General features: G+C 37.6%; 1 protein-coding gene across 5 annotated transcripts in view; it reads left to right on the top strand.

Moving 5' to 3' along the window:
- The window catches only part of pcbp3 (poly(rC) binding protein 3), a 48,032-nt gene that overhangs the window by 10,314 nt on the left and 21,901 nt on the right, over nt 1-15,817 (top strand). For all 5 annotated transcript variants that reach the window (XM_077537028.1, XM_077537027.1, XM_077537024.1 and 2 more), the window contains exons 2-5: nt 9,435-9,500; nt 9,626-9,674; nt 11,824-11,935; nt 14,595-14,765. In XM_077537028.1, coding sequence (XP_077393154.1) covers nt 14,691-14,765 — 75 coding nt within the window. In that variant the 5' untranslated portion in view covers nt 9,435-9,500; nt 9,626-9,674; nt 11,824-11,935; nt 14,595-14,690. The remainder of the gene's footprint in view (nt 1-9,434; nt 9,501-9,625; nt 9,675-11,823; nt 11,936-14,594; nt 14,766-15,817) is intronic.

Below are 15,817 nucleotides of genomic sequence, written 5' to 3'. Positions count from 1 at the left end.
ATGGACGAATGTTATATTGCTGGAACATTAAGCCTTAATATTTTATTTCAATGCTGTTCTAATATGAAAAAAGGTTACAACCTGTTTGTTCAATACAGTGGCTCACAGTTATAAAACTGAAGTTTGAGATCAATAAATAATAATTTTTCATACAAGTCTTACAGTGTACAAGTTTACTGAATGGTATTTTTCTAAATTTGTGTAAAAAAAATCACAACAATCGGCTTGTAAATTCATATCGGGATTAATCGGTATTGATATATATATATATATATATATATATATATATAAGTAAACACAAACAAACAAACCCTGCCTTCAAACAAAGTTTCAGCCAAACAAATTCATGATAGAAAGTTTGAATGTGTTTTTTTTTGTAAGATGAGGACATTTCCTTCTTATTGTTGCATAGCACTCAGATGAAACGTGATCCTGGCGCTAATTCCCTCTTGTCATCCTGCGCAATAATACTTTATGACGTTGTTGCGGAAGTAAGATCTCCCAATCAATACATGGAGGAAAAACACCAACTCGTGTTGATTTATTCTTCTAAGCATGACAATCTGCAAACACAATTTAATGTTAGCCGTGTGGGAAAGTGCTTTAGCGTGAGTCGCTGCTGACAAAAACGAAACATTTGCATGTTGGGAGGTTGTTCATGTTTCCCCCCCGTCTTCGGGATTAGGAGGCTTTTAAGACTGAGACTTCAAAGCCGACTCGTCTCTTTACTGAAGGTGTGAGGATGTCAAACGCTGCTTAGTCAAACCACGGGATATTAGGTTTCCCCTGACGCACGCACACGCACGCACACTGAAATGAAACCCATAATGATTTGGGGCCGTTCTGAAAGCGAACCGGAAAGGCTTTCCAGCAAGATAAAAACACACTCTGTGTTTTTGTTGCGCATTAACGCTTCAACGGAGACATTTTATGTTTTCCTTCCCCACAATTAAAACAGTAGGTGTCTTATTAGACACAAATAATTTCTTTAACCTGTCGGAACTTGGACTGTTTTGTGGGGGCGGTCCTGTCGCATTAAAACCAGCCACTGTTCACCCCCCCACCCCTGGTGATTACAGCTTCCGTTGCCATGGCGACCGGGGCTTAACGAAGCAAGCAGCTTTGATTTGTGCGAGAGGACGCGAGTGTGGAAATGAAAGCGAGTCCACATCAAGATAATAAAAGAATTTTCACTTGTGGAGGCAGAACTTCGTCAGTTAGTATGCAGATATGTGAACATAGGCTTCAACTTTTAACCCTCCTTTTATGTTGCGGGTCAAATTGACCAGTATGGAAAATCTAGGGGGGTTGATGGAAATCTAGAAAAAAAAAACCTAGGTTCGTTTTTCTTTTTCTTTTTTTTAATATTAAAAACATTGCATTGTGTTATGTAATATTTTTGTGATGATTAAACATTACAGCAGGTCACATTGACCCATGAACATTGTTGAGAAACAAATACAACAGGAGGGTCTATTCATTAAGCATGTACCAATACTGGCAATATCGTGATATTTCGATATTAAAACTGCCACGATATATCGTCGTCATGTCACAATACTTAAAAGTAGCACATCTGTAAAAAAAAAAAAAAAAAAAAAAGTCAGGTTGATTTCCATTTGTGCAGTTCTAGCACCCTTTGGTGGCTAGTTTGTTAGTGAAGTTTAATTTTCACAAGGCATGTTTTGGCCCTTCTATGTTTAAAATCCAAACAAAGGGGAACGTACATGAGGAGGAACTCAATGTGAGCTTGCATTAGTAAGTAAGTGCCTCAATATATGTTACATTTTTTATATATATTTTTTATAATATTTATCATTGCTGTAATGTACAAAAGCACAATATTGTGTGTTTTTTTTTCTTTTGTATGAACTCATTTATTTACAATATTGTGACCTTTTTTTGTTACGCCAACTTCCCCACAATATCCTGATAATATCATATCGAGATGTTTGGATATCATTACATCCCTATTATTCACGTGGCTTTTAGTGGTCCACATCTTCATTATGTTTAATTGTTGATTTAAAAAAATAAAAATAAAAAAATAACTTTTTTTTTTTTTTTTTCAACAACCGTCTTAATTTACGACAATAAACCGAAGCTAGCATGCAGTTCGAGGTCATCATCACATGCGGCAGGACAAGCATGGCTGCCTGGTGTCATCTCTGCACCTCACATAAGACAAAAAAAAAGTCCTTATGGGCTCAGCTCTATCATGCTGTCACTGTTGGACGATGCTATAAAATAGCTCAACGCTCACATTAACCCTGGCTTCAGGTAACTCGGCTGCATGTGACCATGACAGCTCGTTTGGTCTATCCTATCAGGTGACTTGATTTATCCGAGGTGTCCAAATGTCACGAGACATTTTAGTGTGGTTTCACAGAAAGAAAGCAACGGTACTTCTTGCATGTTTTGTAAGTTGAGGAGCGGCAACCGGAAATTGAAAACATGAGCCGGCAATTCCGCTCATTTACTGAAACATTTTTTTCAGATCAGACGAGCAATTTGCAAAGCATTCTGCACAAATGGCAAAAACTTACGTATAATTGACATCAATTCAAATGCATCCAAAAAAAATGTTGATAAACATTAACTCATTCAGTGCCATTGACGGCTGTAGACGTCAAAAATCTATTTTAACTGGGTTGGCAGTTAATGAGTTAAATCTAACTTGTAATGTCTTATTTTGATCTTGATCGATCGGACAAATGTCGCCATTACAGCTGATCACCGATTTTGTGTAAAATGCTAAATACCGTCCAATCCTAATCTAGACAATCAGATCGTTGTAAAGTCTAGTTTAAACTAGTGATAAAGACAATTATAGATTATGTTGTTTTGTTGTTTTTTTGTTCTCATGGTCACAAGTTTCTACATGAAGACCCCTTTCCCCGCCTCCATAAGTCTGTTTAATGGTCTTCAATGAATGTCTCATTGAAAATTACGCATCAAAATTAGCTTAAACAATCTCCATCTATTGTTATATAATTTCCTCAGCAGTCTCGTTATCGCACACATACAGCAAAAGCACCCTGACGCAACCAAACCCCCCCGGACGGCCGGTCTTGAGCACTTGCCAGTAGCCGTGATGATCCGGCAGAACAAGCCGGCCTCTCTGGGCATAAATATGTCCAGCATCAAGATATATAACCGGCAATTCCATCTACGCTTGAAGCCCGGCCAATTGCTTTTCGCACCTAAACTGACGTGCAATACACACACACACACACACACACACACACCCACACATGCACAATTGTGGATGCATGGCGCCAATCAAGGGGTCACACAAAGGATATCTGTGTTAAATAGAGGATTATGGAAATATGGCTATAAATTATCGGTGATGTTTCTGGATGGGCACTCAAGGTTTTTTTTTTCCAGATAAAATAGAATGTCCTTTAATAGCGTTTGTCTTCTTGATATTTTTTGTATTGGTAAAATATGCTGCATGCTGATTGTAAATAACCACAATTATTTTTTCTTCCCGGAATATTGATTGCATTTTATTTTGAAATAGCATTTGTCTTCCTGCTGTCTTTTTTTTTTTTTTGTATTGGTAAAATATGTTGTATGCTAATTGTAAATAACCATGATTATATTTTCTTACCGACATATTTATTGCATCTTATTCTGAAATAGCATTTGTATTCCTGCTGTTTTTTTGTTTTGTTTTTTCTTTTTGTATTGGTAAAATATGTTGTATGCTAATCGTAAATAACCATAATTATATTTTCTTACCGAAATATTATTGTATTTTATTTTGAAATAGCATTTGTATTCTTGCTATTTTTTTGTATCGGTAAAATATGCTGCATGCTGATTGTAAATAACCATAATTATATTTTCTTATATTGATTGAATATTGATTGATTGTGAGGACTGCGATCGAGACGGATTTTTGCAAACCATTCAGGGGAAATAATAAAACTCTGATAACTGATTAAGTTGATTAATTTTAAAAATATAGAGTGAATACAAGAAATTATTTTTTGGTCCTTTAACGCTTACAACAATAAAAAAGTGAACTACAGGCAGATTTTACAATATTTTGTCCTGCCAGTCTTTTTCACAGCATAGTTCTGCATATTTTGTCACAAGTTTTGATTGATTTGTTTTGATTTTGTTACTCAGTTCCAGAACTACCCCCCACGCAGTCTCCTCATTAGGTTTTCATTTCCACCTGTTCTCGTTAGCCCTGCTCCTCGTGTCGACCAATTGGCACCCTCCAGCCACTTGTGATTTTGTCCAGGTGTGCTTCGTTATCCCGTCAGCTTGCTTGTATTTACGTCTCTGGTTTCTTTTGTTATGTTTCGGTTCATTGTTGATGTTGTTAGTCATGTTATTTTGCTCTGAGCTTTGCTTTTTAGGGCATTTGTAGGGCATTAGTATTTTGCTAATTCCACATGCCATGATTTTTTAAATTTTTTTATTTACTTTGAATTTCAGCAGCATCCCTGTACTTTTGGTACCACAGCAGAAAGATTGCCACACATTACTTACTCATTACAGCATTTTGACCATTTTGTTTCAAGATCCTCAAGCTGTTGTGTTCTGTGACGTTAGAAGCACCAAACCTACTCCCACCACAACGATTTCTTGTTTCACCACCCAAAAGTTTGTTTCTAGCTTTTTCTGTGTTTTTTTTTTTTGTTTTGTTTTTTTTTTTGTCATGAGCAGTACATCAGTGGTTGGTGTCGCCCAAAAAAAATGCTGATTTCTGACTAAGAAAGTGGAGAATTTTTTTTATTTATTTTTTTACACCTTGAACTATCAAATGGCAAAAAGACTGACAAAGAGATTTGGATGGCAAAATGATGCATTTACAAATGTTAAAATGAGAAACTGTGAAAGATGTTGACTCATGATCGCGCATGGCTTTTGTGGCACATTTTGTGATACGTGCTGTTTATACCATACAAACATGGACCACTGATAAATTTAGCCGATTATTCTCATTCTATGAATTCAGAACTGCTACAAATTACCAATTTGAGACTTTTATTTTGAAATGCATTCAAAGACAGGAGTTTGTATCATCCACAAGACAGTCAAGAAGACGTGGAAGTTTTTGTTTTTACTTGTGTGGCTGCCAAACTTTTTAGGTGGCTAATTGTTAGCTTAGTAACTTGAAAATATGTGGTGTGACCAGCCATCATCTGATGTGACATTTTAGAAACCGTTTCATGATAAATGCATGTCCTAAATTGTAGATAATAGTAAAATCGTACATAATGCTAAGAAATATTTAGTGTTTTTATTATTAACTGAACTGGCCTTGGTGCAAGGTTCTTCTAGTTAACTAAAACTAACGAAAAAACTAAAACTAAAAATAAAAATGAAAATGCTTTTTTAAAAAACGAAAACTTATTGAAACTGCATTTTAAGAACTAAAACTATAATTATAGCAAAAATGTCTTTCGTTTTAATGTTTGGTAATTAATTTAACGCATGAGCCCTTGGGGATGATTTTAAATGTGATTTTAAGTCGATTTATTTTCATATTAACCGGAATAAGGACACAGAAGTGATGCCATCTCGCAGCAGCCAATAGAAAAGTGCCTTCAGATGACGTTGCTCCCATGCTGTTTTTTTTTTTTTTTTTAATATTGCGCAGAAGTAATGCACATTTTTTAAAGCTAATACTGAAACTAACTAAAAATAAACTAAAACTAAGCATTTATTAAATAACTAAAACTAACACAACCACCCTTCAAACGAATTAAAACAAACTAAATTTAAAAAACAAAAATTCCAAACAAAATCAAAACTAACTAAAATGAAAAATTACAAACAATAAAAACCCTGGTGAGGAGCGGAGTTGTTTTTTTTTTTTTTTTCCCTTACCTCATTTGAAGTCATGTCTTCGTTTGTCAACTGTGGCTGTCACTTTAAGATCGTGCAAGGACTCGCATGCCCGCCATGAACGACCCTGACACAAATGCTGCAGTTACACTTTGGGCCAGAGGTGGCAGGCGCGAGTAAAAACGTGACAAACTGCACAAAGATCCTTTAAACAACTGAAGGTGTGAAGAAAGCAAATTGCACCCATACAGCAAAGACTCTTCATAACTTTGAGATGAGATTATTAGAGATAGATTTGGCGCCACCTATAGGAGAATCTTGTGAGAAAATAAAATACTACTGCTGTTTGAATGTTGTCTGGATTAGGCCTTTATCATCCCTTACTGAGTTTTGAGTTGACTTGGGAGGCGCTTCTGACTTTGATAGCCACAAAAAAAGAAAATCCCTCCAAGGCCGCAGTGAGGAAAGCTGAAGCCCATTAAATACAGCATGACTAATGCCTCATCATCAACGACAAGGCCCCGTCATCTCCTGCACAATCAATCTCTTGCCTCTGAATGACTTCAAAGCGGAGTCTTAGGCCACAAGCCCGACTTGAGCGATGGTCTGCGCGCCGCTTCTCAGGGTTAGGATTGGAGAGAGGCGGCCTTTGCCGGGGCTTGATGGCTCCGGCTAAGCTCCTGTGAGTGGCCTTTATGTGCGGGGAAAATGACCACGAATTGCTGCGTGGTTCTTTTTCAGAGTGTTTGTCGACTTAAAAGCGTTTCCTCTGCTCTCAGCATTCGGGTTGCGTGACTGTGTTGCAAACGTACTTACTTGGCGCATTACATTTCTGGTAGAATATTTTGCACATCTTTTGATAAGTAATCTCACATTTATGGTCAGGGTTACTTTCTAAACTATCCTCTGTAATAATATTATTTGTTTATATTTTCAAGATACATGTACAGTATATGAATTCTACGGAGCCCCTCTGGACCAAGGGTATGATTTTTTTATTTGATTTTTTTGCTTATCTATACCCACAATTTAGCTGTACCCACAGTTTAGCAATGTGCACCCACAATTGTCTAATCTATGCCCACAATTGACTAATCTGTTCCCACAGTTTACTAATATGTTCCCACAGTTTACTAATGTGTACCCACAGTTTAGTAATCTGTACCCACAGTTTTCTAATCTGTACCCACAGTTTAGTCTGTACCCACTGTTTTCTAATCTGTACCCACACTTTACTACAGATAACTAAACTGTTGGTGCAGATTAGAAAACTGTGGGTACAAATTACTAAACTGTGGGTACAGATTAGAAAACTGTGGGTATAGATTACTAAACTGTGCAGATAGTAATCTGCACCTACAGTTGAGCAATCTGTAGTAAATTGTGGGTACAGATTAGAAAACTGTGGGTACAGATTAGTAAACTGTGGGAACAGTTGACTAAACTGTGCAGATAGTAATTTGCACCTACAGTTTAGCAATCTGTAGTAAACTGTGGGTACAGATTAGAAAACTGTGTACAGATTAGAAAACTGTGGGTACAGATTAATAAACTGTGGGTACAGATTAGAAAACTGTGGGTGCAGATTATAAAACTGTGGGTACAGATTAATAAACTGTGGGTACAGATTAATAAACTGTGGGTACAGATTAGAAAACTGTGGGTACAGATTATAAAACTGTGGGTACAGATTATAAAACTGTGGGTACAGATTAATAAACTGTGGGTACAGATTAGCCAAAAAATAAATAAATAAAAAATCTGGCACCAGAGGAGCTCCATAAAATTCAAATTTTTGCATGTGAGCTGCACGTATTATTTTTAATCTCCTTCTTCAAATTTGAACACAGTTGGCTCTGTGACCTTGAATATATGTGTGATTTTAAAAGGAGGGGCCGACCTGTTGAGTGGCATGAAAGTGAGCGAATGAGGATGTTCAGTTGGCCGACTGTTAATTCGCTAAACGTTAGCCAATTTTGTGTGTAGAGTGACGACATCGTTTGAGGCCTTTGGCAGGTCATTTAAGAATGTGCTTGTGTTGACTGTATGTGGTTACCATTTGTTCAATACTCAACACCTCCTTCTATCCAAACCACCTGTTATGTCTTTACTGCAGATTTGGGTGTGTGTGTGTGTGTGTGTGTGTGTGTGTTTTTTTTGTTTTTGTTTTTGTTTTTTTGGGTCACAAAAAATGTATGTATTCGATTTGGGGGTGTGGCCAAGTCTTGAGAAGATGAAATCCGAGGTGAAGATGCTGTCGTGATATTTAATGAGCATAAGAGCCACGCTAAGGAGAATGAGCATTAGCCTTCTTCATCATTAAATATTAAAGGTGTCAGGGGACCGCAGCGGGGGCCCATTCGTTGACTTTCACACTAGCTGATAATAGACTTTCTTACCCACAGGGACCTCCGCACGCCAACCACTCCGAAAGCTGAGGGGGAAATCAGATTGCTGCTTCTGGGGATTATTTTAATGTGTGTTGGGAGGGTGAAAATTATGCACATCCTGTCTTGTGCTTTTTGGAGGAATAGGTCACAGAGGACTATACAACTCCAAACTATACTTAACCAGTAGAGCACCACTTCAGTACTGGTTACTTAAATCTGTTATTACATTACGGGTCAAGTTGACACATTTAACCTCTTGCAAGCCAAAGTAACCTCCTGAGATAATTGTGGACTTAATAATTAAACAAAAAATAATTTTGTGACACTTTTGGATAATCAAATACGCCCCGGGTCAAAATGAACCGAGGACATGATTGATGCGCCCCAGAAGCATAACATAACAGGAGAATTGACGTCTCTCGATGTATTTCTTTTCCTAATTTAATGGCGACATACAATAAACATGTCATATTTATTATGTCCTGTACACGTTGAATAGGGGGTCATTTTGACCCTGATTAGCTGATAAATACATACACTAAGAAATCTGTACAGGGCTATTTATGTAGTTTACAAAGTAAAACTAAGTAATACATACCCGGGCAAATAATTCTATTGCCCATCATTTTCTGGAGATGGATATATATATATATATATATATATATATATATATATTGTATTTATTATATATAAAATAATATTGTATTTATTATATATAAAATAATATTAAAACATTAAAAGGCTTGCAATATTTCAGTTGATTTGTAATGAATCCAGAATGTATGGAATTTTTGCTTATTTAATTGCATTACAGAAAATAATGGACTTTCTCACAATATTCTAATTTTCTGAGACAGTGCTGTTTTGACGTTATTTAATGGTAACAGGTGTTAGAATGTTAGTCAAATTATTCTATAGCATGGTTGTTGTTACTTTGTGAACTTTGTAAACATTTTTTTTTCATTGTTTGTGTGTATATTGTGTATATTTTTCTCAATTTGACACAGATATACAATACCGGTATTTATATAGTGTCACTATTACGTCACTGTGGGAAAAAGGTGCATTTCTGGTATAAGACCAAAAGAGGGCAGCAACGTCCTGCTGCAAAATGAGGCATTTGTGTTGAGAGGATGATGCATGCAGTTTCACTAGGACGTACATGGAAGTGGGCGATAGATGGCGCTACAAAGTAGAACATTTTCCAAGCAAACTGTTTCCCTTCATTCACAGACTGGCCTCGCCTCATTGGTCCCACGAGTCTCCTTGACTGTCTGCAGAGCAACCCGCGTTCACAATGTAAGAAAACATCATCAATAACACAGAGACTATAACATGAATAATAACCTTGATTCACAACCAAAGAAATGAACGTTTGTATTTTTTTTTTACATTTATTTTCTCATGTTTGTCCTCTTTCTCAGATATTTTCAACCTGATTGGATGATTTTGTCACTGGGAAAGCACACCAAAGTAAGTGGGAGTGACGTCAACGGCCATTTTGTGGCACCTTGAGTGAGACTCATATTAACACCTATAGACAGTTTTCAATGAAGCTATTTATAGTACAATAAAACGGTCAAAATATACGTTTACTTATTTAGATCAGCAAGGTAAATAGTACATAGTGTATTTGAACAAGAGTAAAGTTGTTTCGTTCGTCTCTGCTATGCAGTAGATAGGCTCAAGTTAAGTCTGGCTGCTGCATTTAATAATTAATAAGAATTAGGCAGACTAATTTATCTGTGATGCTGCCTTCCATTTCGCCCTCTAATGCCATCTGCTGTCTACAAGTTGACATTAACATTGCATTTTGGAGATCACAACTCACTCGTTCTACTTCGGTTGTAGTCACGTGACATTTGCAGAATATCTGATGTCAATTTCACTCTATTGACGGTCGAGATTGATGAAAACAGACAGCTCAATCTGTGCAGTTCTTCTTACATGAATCAGAATATTGTGTTTAGACTAGTGGGGGGCACATTATTTTTAAGTGCTTCATAAATAAAGTTGAGTTGCGATATTGTATTTTATTTATAGGCCTACATATTAGCAATAAGTAGCACGGGATGCAAAGGAAGTAAATGTGTGCATGCAAACATAAGCGCTTGTGTCGACTGCGATGCAATCAGAGCCACGTTCACTCGACACAAATCACCTTAATGCTGCTCTCAACGGTGTACGTATTTAAATGCAAATGAGGCCTCAGTTGTCTGGATTGAGAGCGAGTGACCTCACTCGATGACTATAACACGGTACGCGTTTGCCAAGGAGTCGAGTTGCGTATATTGTCGCGTCGACGACAGCCTCCTTTTAGCTGCAACATGTAGCCAAATGAGCTCAAGTGTACACAAGAAACAGGGAATTAAAAAAAAAAAAAATCACGATTCATACAGTTTGGGCAGTGTGGTGGATTTTGATGACTGGAATTATAGTTTGGGAATTTTTCATTTTAGTTAGGTTTTTATTTTGTTTTGAGTTTTTTTTTATTTAGTTAGTTTTAATTAGTTTTCAGCGTGGTTTTATTAGTTTTTTTTAGTTTTTGTTATTTCATAAATGCTTAGTATTAGTTTTAGTTTTTTTTTTTTTTTAAATGTGTATTACTTGTGCACAATATTTAAAAAACAACCATCTGAAGGTGCTTTTCTATTGGCTGCTGCGAGATGACGTCACTTCTGTGTAACACACTTTCAAACGTCCTTATTCCGGTTAATATAAAAAATAAATCACATTTAAAAATCATCCCCAAAGTCTCATGCATTAAATTACCAAAGACTAAAACGAAGGACATTTTTGCTGTGATTATAGTTTTAGTATTAGTTTTTATATTACATTATATTTATATTATATGATTTTTTTTGTGTGTGTGTATTACTTGGGCGCAATATTAAAAAAAAATAACCAGCATGGGAGCGACGTTATCTGAAGGTGCTTTTCTATTGGCTGCTGCGAGATGCATTAATTACCAAAGACTAAAATGAAGGCTGTTTTTTTTTTTTTGCTGTAATTATAGTTTGATAGTTTCATAAAATGTTTCAGTTAGTTTTTGTTTTTTAAAAAGCGTTTTCGTTTTTATTTCGTTAACAAAATTGTTTTTTGAATTTTAGTTTTAGTTTTTTCATTAGTTTTGGTTCACTGAAATAACCTTGCTGGAAGGTCTGGACTGGCTGAGTCACCACCCACAATTAAACCCTATAGAGGCCCAAAGTTTGAATTTCGAGTTTGTATGTTCTCCACCATGATAACGCGTTTAGAGACAGAAGGTGAAAGAAAAGTTATGGCTGTCTGGGAGGAGAAAGTTCCGCAGGGGGCCGAGCTTAAGGTTCGATTATCTCCTCGTGGTCAAGAGGGCAGGACAAGAGAAAAACAACTCGGAGTGCGTATCGATCTGCAGAGTTCAGAGTGTTATGAACGGCCTTCAAAAATAATCTGAAATCCGCGTGGAGGTCGACTGTAAATCCAATAAAGCTGCCGAAGAACAGGAGTGATGTGAAGTTGTTGTTTTTGCTGACAAATCATTTCAATGTCGCAAATAATGAGAACACAATGGTGAAAGTCAAGGCAACATTTTGAGAATCTACGAGTGTGCTTGTTGACGCTTTGTGTTTCAATGTGACAGACGTCAGCATGGGCTGCCTGGTAATCAACTTGGAAGTCCAACAGCTGATGGATTGAAATCGCAATTCTGCTGTCCTTTATGACCTTGGAAAACATCACAAGCAGAAAATCTGGTGAGTAAGCGGTATTGCTTTGAGAGCCTTTGCTTGGGGAAGGGGAAAAACAAAACAAAACATGTCATGTCCTGTTGTTTTGGGTTAGATCAGAATTGCTCACGTCACGGCTCACCCCTTCTCTGGTTTGGTCTTGTGACGTTCGCAATGCGAGCCCGAAGGCAGTTTGACGTCAACCCTCGGATAAAAACGGATGGATAGCCATCCATCCATTTTCTTGACTGCTTATTCCTCACAAGGGTCGCGGGGGGTGCTGGAGCCTATCTCAGCTGGCTTTGGGCAGTAGGCGAGGGACACTCTGGACTGGTTGCCAGCCAATCGCAGGGCAAACAGAGATGAACAACCATCTCACAAGCACACATTGGGACAATTCGGAGCGCCCAATTAACCAGCTGCCACCGCCAACTCGAGTCGAAGCCAACCTGGTGGACAAACTTGAGCGTCTGGCCTTGGTGGACTTCCGCACCAAAGAGGGACTGGCCTGTTTGGAGAAGGCCATCAGATTTGCAGATCAGCTTCATGTTGTTGATTCCCATGCATGGTGCATGTCTTTGGAATGTGGGAGGAGACCGGAGTACCCGGAGAAGACCCACGCAGGCACGGGGAGATCATGCAAACTCCACCCAGGAAGGCCAGAGCCTGGACTCAAACCCGAGTCCTCAGTACTGGGAGGCGGACGTGCTAACCACTCATCTACCGTGCCGCCCAACGGATTGATACATCATCTTAATTCTTATTCCAGGTCAAAATATTAACCAATATAAAGTACTTTTGGACGAGTGGGGCCACATAGAACATTTTTTTGCCTGTTGTTATACTTTTAAATCATTTGCTCCCAAAAACGTATATATACGTTCTATTTTAAAATTTTAATTGAAAATTTTCAAGACATAATTACAATTTGTTAACTAAGATTATTTTAAGGTTGCTTATTTTGCCACATGAAAAATGTTTTTCTTTCATTAGGTAATAAAAATGAAATTTCTTTAGGTACATGTTAAATATCGCAATAATATCGATATCGCTATGTTCAGCAAGTATATCGCATATCGCATGTTTTTCCAATATCGTTCAGCTCTAGTAGCCAGTCCCTGCAATTGCTGTGTTGTCATTTAGAGGTTCGAGGTACAGGCAAGCCCAGTTTAGAAGAACACTGCCATGATCAAGAAGAACAATAAACTAGATTTCATGTAAACTCTCAGCGAGCAATCGGCGACGGAATATGAAAGCTTCTCGCTGTGATCATCACTCATTGTCATCCCTCGCCTTTAAATGACCCAAATGAAAGGATGTTTTTCATCATATGTGAGGTGTCTGTCAAAGTGTAAAATGATTTTTTGTTTTTGTGAAGGATCTTGCCAGTCAGAATTTGGATCATAATTTATCATGGTTGCACTTGTTATAAATCTTGGAAATGAAAGTAGAGATGGCAGCTTTTACTGTGAATGGAAGCAAAGCGGTCTACAGTTAAAAAACAAACAAACAAAAAAACAAACAAAAAGTATTGTACACGGGTTAAACTCGATGATCGGTACGGTGGATGTAGAACTGACTGCGCACATGGCGTATTTGTGCAACAAGTCTGGCACACTCAGTTTGTTGGGTGCAACATTAAAAAAAGAAGGGCGGATGCACCAGTGATTTCGATTACAGGAGGCAGAAAAGGTCCTTTTTTTGTGTTTGTTCCAAAATCGTCATCAACATCTGCTCTCATGCACGGAATCGTTTGAGGCGCTGGCAGCGTTATAAGGTTCGGTGCCATCGGGATGTCAGTCCATCCGTGTATTTGCATTCAATATTAGCCCTGTAACACGATCAAGGGACACGGATTTATTCATTTTTTGGCACACTTTTGATTTATTCAAAATTAATATATCAATAACATAAAATAACCAGGGGTGTCAAGCGATTGAAATTTTTAATTGTAGTTAAATGTATGACTGCAATAGTTAACTCACGATTAATCACAGATTTTGTTATTTTATATTATTTTATCTGTTAACATACAATAAAATATAACTTAATAGAGATATGGCTGCATCTTTTAGTAATTGATACAGTAATTTCATAAAATTGGGTTAAAGTTAAAAAGATGTGTGACATTGATTTGCGCTGTGGTCATTTTTGTGCCACTAGATGGCATACTTGCAATTGTTTGACGTTGGTGGCAGCTCAGTACATTTTCCTTTTCATATTAAGAGTTATCTCATCTTTAACTTGTGAAATTCTGCACATTTTTAAAATTGTAACGTACAACTTAAACCGAGTCTTAGCAAATATATGCATTATTAAGAAATTTATTATCAAGTAAGGGGCGCTCATTAATCTAAAAGCAATTAGTTGTGTCAAAGGAACTTTAAATTAACTCAAAATTAACGCACTAATTTTGATACCTCTAAAAATAACCATCACTGAATCGTAGCTTCTAATTAGCCCAAAGCTTATTGTGTGGACCTCAAGTTACAGCTAGCACACCCAGTGGGCCTGTGGACCCCAGTTTGAGAACCACTGCGTTACGAACTTACGCTATTTTTTTCTGTCAACATAACGTTAACGGCAAATAATGTTTGATATTTCCTGGCCAGTGAAATAATATAAATATTTGGCTGTCGAAAAGGCTAAGCTTCAATATTTTGTGTCTCCGTGTGATATTTGGCAGGTGCCTAGCTGGCTGGCATCCCATCATATTCCATCTCCTTTTGGCAAACCCCGCCCCCTCCCAACCCCCATTCCAGCATCATCAAGCGGTCTCGCCATGGAGTCGACCCAAGTCCAATCGGAGGGCGGCCTCAACGTCACCCTCACCATCCGTCTCCTCATGCACGGAAAAGTAAGCCCACGCTAACGAAAGTGCTTTCTTTGATGACGGGAGGGAAAAGTTCCAAGAATATGAATATGGAATTAGTGCGCTGCATGCGCCACATTGCAGATCTGCACACTAATTGTTGATGAGTTTATGAAGTGCTGCCAGTGTGAGTGAAAATGCTCCGTCTTCCGCTTTCATAACGAGTAGCCGCTTGCCTTATTTTAAAAAATTAGCTCCGCCTCCCAAGAAACAGTGGCTCAGTTTTATGAAACAGGACCGCCCCTTTGTGGTATTTTTTATTTTATTTTTTTGCAGTAATTTAGCCATTTTTGAGAATACCTGAACCAACTTGAAAACAAATTTAGTTGTGCCCAGGCCCGGACTGGGCCATCTGGAGGGGGCGGGACAATTCCTGGTGGGCCGTCCTATATTTCGGGCCGTGAATCAGCAACACATAATCAGCCCGTATATAAATAGCATCCATGCCATCTTATTAAGGGTGTCACCAAGTTACATCAAACGTAGCAACATTTTAATCCACTAATAGAAACAATAAACAATATAACTTTATTAAACCTTGTCTGTACAGGAATAACATAAAAAGAGGCAAAACACAATCACGTGTTACTGCTAACGGCAACAAAGCACGATGGGAAAGCCCTCCTAAGATTTATTGTTGTTCTCTTGAAGTTAGCGTCAGTGTGTACCAGAAGTAGGGAGAACACATTTCAAAATAAGAGTACTAACAGGAAGTACAGCGTTAGCTGCCTTAATCTTGCTGGTTTAGCTTCATTTAGTAAGTGTGTCTTGTTAAGTGTAAAATGTCTTGCTTTTTGGTTTCTTTTTGTCATTTTTGGCCCATTTTATGTTCACATACTTGTTCAAATAAACAAAGGCCATGCTTTTGTAAGAGCATTCAATTGTAAATGACATTTTTGAGCAAATGCAATGAATAACGTCGAAGGGAATGCTCATCTAATTTACATTGATACACAAACTGTAAAATTGTGTATGCTCGTTAAAATGTGAACTAAAAGTGGGCCAGTCTGAGCCCTGAAATACCAGGGCTGAAAATG

This window comes from Festucalex cinctus, chromosome 11 (genome assembly GCF_051991245.1).
Source record: "Festucalex cinctus isolate MCC-2025b chromosome 11, RoL_Fcin_1.0, whole genome shotgun sequence".
NCBI classification, from domain to species: Eukaryota; Metazoa; Chordata; class Actinopteri; order Syngnathiformes; family Syngnathidae; genus Festucalex; species Festucalex cinctus.
The sequence above is the reverse complement of the archived record's forward strand: the minus strand, read 5'-3'. Positions and strand labels throughout refer to the sequence as shown.